The sequence below is a fragment of the Limulus polyphemus genome, unplaced genomic scaffold (assembly GCF_000517525.1).
Source record: "Limulus polyphemus unplaced genomic scaffold, Limulus_polyphemus-2.1.2 Scaffold2990, whole genome shotgun sequence".
Lineage (NCBI taxonomy): Eukaryota > Metazoa > Arthropoda > Merostomata > Xiphosura > Limulidae > Limulus > Limulus polyphemus.
Genome location: NW_013668600.1, coordinates 1,320 through 11,150, shown reverse-complemented (window position 1 = coordinate 11,150; position 9,831 = coordinate 1,320). Strand labels below are relative to the sequence as shown.

The window sequence follows — 9,831 nt, the reverse complement described above, 5'->3', positions numbered from 1 at the left end:
GCTAGTAAAAACTAATCGTTTTTTTTTTTTTGGTATTTTAACATTATGAAACAAAAAGAGGTGTTTTTTTTAATTTTTGAGTCGTACATTGATTTCTTCTGCTATGGATTAATATACACATATATTGAAATGTTAGGTTTTAACGTATTTATTAGCGCCTCTCATTTAATTGAACCGCTGCATATAAAATAATTTACTAAACTGATTTTATCTTGTTTAATTTAACAAACTTACGTGGTGAAATTGCATATCAGAAAAACTTCCAGAAGACATTTTTATTTATGTATTACACTATTGCCTGTTCTTGGATTTCTAATCAAAATAATGGAAAACATACACGCTTTTAAGTTTCTAAGATACAAACTTCGACTTAAACGAAAATTATTCTGAAATATATCATGCTTCCTTATGCAATTTTGAGTTGTTTAAAATATGTATTTTATTGTAATAAAATTATTGTCCCTATGATTCGCTATAAAGAGGAACTGCTCACAATATTTTCATACAATGGCGGCAATTTTCACACAATTATGCGATTGGGGGCGCTGGAAACCAACTAGATTATATCGTATGTTAACATGTTTGCTACAGAAGTACAAGTAGCTGTAGTATAGAGAGAAATTTCACTATTTAAAGAAGTATTAAGTACTGTAAGCTGCATTGGTTTTAATTTTTAAACGCCGTCTATCGAGTTGTTTACCAGGCTTTAATAATATCGAGAAACAACTTGTTTTTCTAAAATTAAAACAAAACATTAGATTCAAATTTCAAGCAGTCCGAAGAGTGGAGACGAATGTCACCATCGAATAGTTATGAATCAGAACTAGTCACTGAAATATTAATGCAATGCTAACTATTATTTACCTTTTGAAGTGCATTGTACCAAAAAGCACATAAAAATATGATTAATAAACAACTTTGTAAAACAGAAGCAATGGGTATAATTTTCACGTGTTTTTCTGAACTGTCAACTGAAAATGATATTATAAGTAATTTGTCTTTTTTTAGTAGAAAACATTTAATGAAAGTTATAGTCATATCTTTTGTAGAAGTGCACGTCTACAACCGCACATCTAAAATATTTTGTATATAAGTGGGTCTTGTTTTTTAGGATAACTTCATTTATTTTAATAGTTACATTTTTTGAATCTTGTGTGGTGCACACAACAAAATTTGATAGTGTTATTGTTCTTTTTGGAACCTAAAAATTGACTTTGAGCTTAGTTAGTAGTGGTGGTTTTGATTTAGCTGCAACATGATATACTCATCTAACTTAACATAGCTTGCAGTAGATATTTTGATATCTTGATTCTTTATAATATGAGGACATTCAACTTCCAACAGTGTTGTCATCAGTGACTCGGTCAGATGTGGCAACTAAATACCGATACATTGTGCAAACAAAAATTCCACATTTCCTTGTTTTCACTCCAGTGGCTTTTTCATATTTTTCTATTGTTACACTTCCGTACATTCGACTGTACTACAGTGTTGTCATCAGTGACTCGGTCAGATGTGGCAACTAAATACCGATACATTGTGCAAACAAAAATTCCACATTTCCTTGTTTTCACTCCAGTGGCTTTTTCATATTTTTCTATTGTTACACTTCCGTACATTCGTCTGTACTACAAAGCTGAGATATTAATGTTGCATTTGTTAGCATCTTTACTGTCTTATGCTTATCCTTGTGTGAGTTTTCTTCACTATTTCACCAAAGTTACTAGCAGTCGATCTGTAGGACCCGGTCTCTAGCCAAAGTTGAGAAAGTGCTTGCTTCCGTATAAGGTTACCAGACGACCAAATAAAGCTAGGATCGTTTCAGCTTTGGGCCTTTTTTTTTCGTCCCGATCAGAAACAGTAAAAGTATTGAAAATTTTCTGTTTCTTTGCACCTCAATATCAGTTTGATGTGTACGATATGTCATTATACACAGCTCCTTTAAATTTTACTTGAAAGACTCACCTGATAAAGAAAAATCACACGGTACAATGCTCCCTCCCTCTCTGCTATATTGTCATGGGCAGCCTCAAGAATTGAGACTCGCAGACATGCCCAGCAGCGAAAAACAAAATGAAGAAGCAACATTCATCTTTTGAGTAGATTCTAAGCAACTCAGGCGCATTTGTTATTATTAACTATATAAGCTTTTAACAGATTATGTTTGTCTATGGTTTAAAAACGCGATGCAATAATAAACATCAGATTACCTAGCAAATGTAAACAAGTGTGTTATTGTAATTTAAACGGTTTCAGGGTTGTTACAGTGTCACTATATATGAAATAAAATATCTTAGTTTTTCACTCCGGAAATCTGATAACCCTACAGCATTTGACATTTTAAAAATAACATCATTAAATTACTTAATACATCATTATACACAATTCGCAATGCCAAAGTTTTCTGATCTATCACGATCTGCCTTGCATTATAGAAGAATGAAAATTAATTCCACAATTACAAGTTCATTTCCTCACCCACATAATTTTGCTCCTGGTTTCTTTAGTTATCTTCTCACTTGAGATGGTTTATACTCCTTATATTTTGCCATTTTCTTGTTGTAAAGCTCAATGAAGATAATAATATGTAGGAGAGTGTATAGGCCTATAGTAATCCAATTGCTTGTTGAAGCCAACTTAAAGGAATAGTTTTGAACATACTCATTTAACAGTACAAGAACTTGTTAAATATCCCCCTGTAGGTCAGCGGTAAACTTACCAACTTTCAAGCTGTATTTCCTGGTTCGATACCCCACGATGTACAAAGCGCATCTGGTCCATTATGTAGTTTTGGACCAAAAACAGTATTTTAAACTTGTGATGCTAAATGCTTTTATTTTGTGAATCATTGGATAAGTAAGAAAAATACTTGAATGTTTTATCTCGAATCATTCAAGTAAAAATTAAAAACAAGCGAAATTTGGTGCCTCTCACATTTCAGTTTATTAAAGATAATGTGTCACATTTTTATAGCATACTTTCTTTCACATAGATGATCCTTCATCAAATTGTCAACATCAAAAGATGAACGAAAAAATCAGTGATGCAATTGAACAACGAGATGTGGTACGTTTTCATTCCTTACTTTTTGCGTTTTTAATCTAAACTTTTTAAAACATTCGTAGTTTTATTGAAGTTCAAACAAATACATGAATATATATTATGAATTACATAAGAATTCGCTCCAGAAAAACAGTATACACGCATTTGTCTTTTCATTCTATATTACAAGTATGAAAAAAAAAAGTAGAGCTTTACGAGTTCGAGTCCAAATCACAATAAGGGGCGTTTTTACGAACAAATTTAAAAATGTCATTATAAAATCATAAACTTTATATATTTTTTTTCGGATACATGCGCTATCCACCCTGATTTTGAACTGATAGATTAGAGGGAAGACAGCTAGTTAACAGCACTCGTTACCAACCCTTGGACTGCTGTAAATGAATAGTGAAATTTGACCGTCACTCTTATAACGCTCCCACAGCCTCAAAGTGCGGAGTGCGATTTTTTTCGGGTAACAGGACCTACAGATCCACAGTCCGGCAGCCTAACTACCTTTAGGCAAGTGATTATATGGTTTTGAAAATAAATCTGACATTCGATTCAACACTTGTCATTGCGTTGTACCAGTTTCGAAAAACTCCACCACATATCAGTAACACTGTACAAGATTTTTTTATTCTCTCATCTCATCGGCTATGAGGTAAAACTTCAGAGTATAGTTGCTATGGATAACGAGTGAGAAGGTCTAAATTTCACAGTACTGCAAAAGATTCTAAAACGGAAACTGATTGGTTTGAAATGATGCTGTTAAGTGTTCAAAACTTTATTCAATTAATTGTGAAGTGAGATATGAGAATAAAGTATTCAGGCAGAAAAGCATACTGTGACAGGCTCTTCATAGGAGAAGTCATATGTCCTGGATCACTCTCTGGAAGAGACATCTCATACATATCAAAGAGATGATCAATTGAAGGAAGCACATTTCGTGAAGGATGAAACGGAGAGATTAGCAAGTCAGCAGTGATGACGTTGCGAGTCAGGAAGCAGCGTGTGATATATTTAATGCGAAGCTTCTGAAGATGACGAAGAATATTGTTAAACGTGATGCGATTATTCAACTTCTAGGTTGGACTGTGTAGCTTTATCTTGAAGGCCAAACGGAAGGCATGGCGTTCTAGTACTGCAAGCCTTTCATAAATGCAAAAGGAGGCAGATAACAACGAGGTATGACCATAGGACGAATGAATACCTTATAACAATAGCGGGGGAGAATGGAACTCAAACCTCAACAATTCTATTTAGACAGTGCTGAAGATTGAGTCGTTGTGTCACCTTGAAAGTGACTTTTGTAAAGTAAATATTCCATTAAGATGATTATCGTAGGTGGCATGCAAATAGTTAACTATGTTTAAACAGTTTATCAGCATTTCGACGTGGTTGATAGTTTCCTGACAAATTGAAAGAACAAGACTAAGCCTCATATAGTGGTGGATGGGATATTATGTATAGTGTTTTGAGTTGTCTTTTGCTCCTCACAGTTAACATATGTTTATGTAGGATTTTAATAACAAGCATCATTGAATTATTTAGCAGAAAAGTTGTTTGTAATAGTCCAAATAATTATGAAGACCAATCTATCATTCGATTCACCACTTGTTACTGAGTTATACTGGATTCGAGGATTCCCACCCATCATCATTAATCCTTGAGAAGGGCACATCGAAATGAATTCCTTAGTATAATTTCATTCTAGCTCAAATGTGTGCTGACTGATCGAAAGAGTGTAACGCCCTCTCTTAAGACCAGGTAATATGATCAAAGTAGAAAGTGGTCATGATATGAGAGAAAGAGATGAAATAAGTATAGCTATAGTACGACGATGTCTGTCTATTTATAAAAAATGTATCGGTGTCCAAGGTTATATAGAGAAAGGAAAAGTTAGATGAACACGTCAATTGTCTTTTGTATAGACGAGTGCAAGGAGATTTGGCTTTGAGTGGTCAGCATGAGTGATCGGGCAGTGACATGACGTGAAGACTGAGATAATGTTCCACAGAAGGAAGATGTTTAAAGAGGCCTATGAACTGGTAGTTGAAGGAGGTAATCAAAAATAATATTTTGAGGTAGAAAAAAATTGTTAAACATATTTGATATGTAATGCCATAAGATTGGTGGAAAGAATATTCTGTCATAGAGTTTCATAGTCGGACTAGGAAGACGAGTGTGAAAGGCGAGTCAGAGTGCTTGTCGCTCAAGAACTTGAAGACGGGTGTAATAGGAAGAAACTGAAAACAAAGCAGTATGTTCACAGGTTAGACATGATCAGTTGAATACCTAGTAAGCATATCAAAGAAGAGGGGGATTCTGTCCCCAGGAGATTCCAGACAGACCACGTAGTAAGTGAAGTCTGGATATAATTCTCAAGTTTAGGGTCGACATCTGAGCCTTCCATGTTAGATATTTGTCAAAACCTATACTAAGATTCTTGATTGTAGCAAAGAGCTGAGGAGGACTGTTGTCTATACGGACATCGTAAAGAGGTGAGTTGGGACATGGATGAAATTTATGTTGTATTGGTCCAAAGAGTATAGCTTTAGTTTCTGTGGCATTAATGTGTAGGTTCCAGCTACGAATCCAGAACAAGAACGCACCGACCATTGTTTGGATGACTGTTAATAGATACTATTTTCGAGCATTTAGCAATGAGATCGGTACTATCTGTATATTGTATGAGATGAACAAGAAGAGGTACAATGTAGACGTAGGCTATATATTTATATAATAGTGGTGATAAAACTGATTCTTGTGAAATTCCAAGCAACCAAAGAGAAAAGGTATAAAGTTGTATCTTTCAGAGATGTAACTAAACAACTCTGAAGAAAGGAGGCGATGGAGCGAATGCACAACAGTGGGAATGACAGTTGTCCGAGTTTAAATATTAAGCCACGATGTCAAACAGAGTCAAAGGCTCATTCAAAATCGAATACAATCATGCAGGAAGGTTTGTTAATGTTCAAGTAAGTGGGGATAATGTCTGAAATGTTGAGTAGTTTATCTAAAGTCGAAAGCTGAGGACAGTATTAGGAAGAAAGTGGATGAAGTCTGTGTACTAGGATACGTTCCACAGTTTTGCTGAGAACATCTGTGAGGCTGATCGGTCGATAGGAACTAGCGTCAGTGGAAGGTTTAAGCAAGAGCAGGGTTGTAGATGTCCTCCGGAAGTTTGTAAAAAAATGTATACGAAGAAGGAAGTTGTATAAGTGAGAAATTGTGAGAAGGAAATTCGCTGGGGCATACTTTACATGTAAATAAGTAATGTATTCCAGACCACTAATTTCTCCCAGTAACATCTCTGATAATCGACAGGCTCTTCAACATCGTCGCAATATCTTCTAGAATATGATCAGGAGAAAGAGCAAGGTCATGTAGAATGGGTTGAACTAAACAAAAAAACATGGAAGTCATCTATAGAATCGAATGGATGTTGAACTGGGGTTAGAAATAGACTTTAAATATAGGAAAGAAAATAATTAGCTCTATCCAGGGATGAAGTAGATGGAGCTCCATCATTAAGAATGGGATAAATCGAAGAGCTGTGTTGGCTTGTAAAAAGGTAAAACTACTTTCAGTATTGATAGGCGTTTGTAAAATGACTAAATTAGTTACAGTAGTCATGCCATCGCCTACGTTTGACGGAACAGGCATATATCCCGACAGTGCATTGTAAACCACGATGTCTGGTGAGAAGGAAATAATCCCTTGTTCGGTTAAATTTTTGGGGAAGTCGTGATGAACGACAGAGAAGATTTAATACATGACGTGGTAAAGATGGCTTGTGTGGACAGTAAAGAAACGTAGTGATAGTCATGGAGCTGTCGTCACTGTGTAAGGGTGTTAATGAAATTGTTGACAGAATCGGAAGTTGAAAGAGGTAGGTGAAGTTTGTCGGTAAGGCAGGTGTGGTATGTGGACTAGTTGATTTTGTTGTGACCATGTACGAGACGACAAATACGTAAGAATGACTAAGCTTAATATTGTGGTTCATTGTACATTATTTGTGTAGTGTTTTGAGTTATTTTACCTTGAATCTATATTTATATAAGAACTGAGGAATATGTAGCAATGGTGCTACTAATTTATTCTTCTCAATTATCAACAAACAATCTATTTAAAATACTAAAAATATATATGAAGTTCTTCCTGTCATTCGATTTACCATTTTTTACTGAGTTATACTAGTTTCGGGAATTCCATCCCTCATCAGTAATCCTGGACAAGGGTCAATGAAAACAATAACAAAAAACAAATCTATGCTTTTTATAGTGGTGGAATGTATATTATATGTATGATGTTTTGAGTTGTCATTTACACATCATAGGGCCCGGCATGGCCAGGTGGTTAGGGCGCTCGACTAGCAATCCACCAAACATGCTCGCCCTTTCAGCCATGGGGGCGTTATAATGTGACGGTCAATCCCACTATTCGTTGGTGAAAGAGTAGCCCAAGAGTTGGCGGTCGGTGGTGATGACTAGCTGCCTTTCCTCTAGTCTTACACTGCTAAATTAGGGACGGCTAGCGCAGATAGCCCTCGTGTAGCTTTGCGCGAAATCCATAACAAACAAACAAACAAACAAATACATCACAGTAATCTTAAATTTATATAGGATTGGAAAAATATGTATCAAGTTCATGCTGCTAATTGTTTCTTTTTCTTATTATGCATGAAAGCTGTTTTAAATACTATATGAAGTTTGGTCATATTCTTTGTATTTGCCTTTTTTTGGTGTTATTGATGAGTGGTAGAATTCTCCAAAACCGATATAATTCGATGACAAATGGTAAGTCCAGTGATAGATTGGGTTTCATAGTAATTTTTAGCGTTTTAAACAGCTTTTCTGCATAATAATTAAGAAGAATAGATTAGTAGCATCAATGCTGCATGTTCTCCAAATCCCACGTAAATGGATGTTCACTGTGATGAGTGAAGGAGTAAAGGACAAATCCAAACACCACACATACGCTTCTTGGATCACAGGCTGTTTTAGTTCCTTATACTATGAATTATAGCACAGTATTTTGTCGTATCTTTATAATCATTTTAAATTTGAAGAATTTTTGAGGTAACGTATCCCTTTTCTAGTCAATTAAACGAATTTTTATAGAAAAAAAATACAATATTGTTCATTTTATAGGCAATTAAATAAGTTTTTAAAAAATAATCGCTTAAAGTGAAACTTGGTGATTTGGCGTCAAACTGCTTTTGGCTTGTTTATTGGATTTCTCGCAAGCTACTCGAGGACTTCCTGTATTAGCCACCCCTAAGTTATAAGTGGTAGATTAAAGGGAAAGTAGCTACTCATCACCACGTACCGCCAACTCTTGGGCTACTCTAATCGAATAATGGAATTGACCGTTACATTATAACGCTCCCACAGCTGAAAGAGAGAGCAGGTTTGGTGATAAGATTAGAATCGTGACTCGTAGGTTGCGAGTCGAGCGCCCTAACCACCCAGCCTTGCTGCTGGTAGCAGCAACAATTTATGGTTATAGCAACCGCCTGATCCTCCCAGAAGAATGAAAGATTATCTGTACATAGATTTAATTAACTTACAAATCACTCAATCTTCCTTAAACTTATGAATTGTCAGTATATACAGTGTGCCATTAAAAAAAAAAGTTTGAAATAAGATGCTAAACTATGCACAGCGGTTGGTTTTGAACTTTTGCTAAACTCGAAGACAAAGTCAAAAGTGAATGTTTACAGTGAAAAGGCCTAAGGCTTGTAATTTAGATTTTCCAGGTACATAGGTAATTAAAGCCGGGAAAAAAATTGCTGCTCATTGCAACCACATTTTCTTTTGTGCAAAATATTAAAGTAAATTATGTACAGAGGAGCCGACAGTCTGGTTGCTTTCTTACTTTTAAATACTTTGTATCTAATTGTATTTTTTTCCCGACAAACTAGGAATCAAGCGTTTCAGTGGATGCCAGTCAAGATGATAAGCCAGAAACTCGTCAGCTCTTTTCGTTCCTGCAAATATTAACTGCTGTATTTGGTGCATTTGCACATGGGGGAAATGACGTCAGGTATAGCACTTACCATAATTTATTTACGCACATAAAAGAATATATTCAATTATTTTTATAACAAATGAAGAAATAAGACAATGTTTCTCACAAGATTTTACACTTGTTTCCTGTTTGGGTATGTTTAGGATAAGCCGGGTGTATTTAATACAATTTAATTTTGTTCTGTTATTTTAACTGTACGTTTCATCTTTTTGTGAATCATAGTATATTTCACCTCAGTGAATGACTGGCACTCCATCAAGTGAAAACTGACTTAACGTTTCACTGCTTCTCATATCTATAATGTAGCCTTCTAGATACTTCGGAAATTCTCCCGATCATTAATATTCACGAACATTTTAGGTGTACTAGGACTAGTTATTTAATGTTAATGTCATGTGCTCCCGACCAAACAAACAAATTACAACATCGAAAATATAGCTTACATCAATATGTATATATATATGTAAATACATCACTGCTGTTACAGTAGTGCAAACTAGTATTTATACATTAAGAAGATGTCGTAACACACACTCAATTTTCTTGTAGGTTTAATGTTTTATCGTAATAACACTATTTGATGCCTCCCTAGTGGCTCAGCGGTAAGTCTTAAGGCTTATAACGCTAAAAATCAGATTTCGATACCCGTGGAGGGGGCACAGTACAAATACCCTATTGTGTAGCTTTGTGTTTAACTACGAACAAACTCATTTGATAATTTGCTTGCAATTTCGGGTTTTTTACCTTGCTATT

The 9,831-nt window shown here is 35.2% G+C and overlaps 1 protein-coding gene across 1 annotated transcript in view; it reads left to right on the top strand.

Annotated features, from left to right (window-relative positions):
• Positions 1-9,098, top strand: part of LOC106468388 (sodium-dependent phosphate transporter 2-like) — a gene marked incomplete at its 3' end in the record, with an annotated part of 58,558 nt that extends 49,460 nt beyond the window's left edge. Inside the window, exons 10-11 of the mRNA XM_022396730.1 lie at positions 2,993-3,066; positions 8,972-9,098. Coding sequence (XP_022252438.1) covers positions 2,993-3,066; positions 8,972-9,098 — 201 coding nt within the window. The remainder of the gene's footprint in view (positions 1-2,992; positions 3,067-8,971) is intronic.
• Positions 9,099-9,831: the final 733 nt, after the last annotated feature.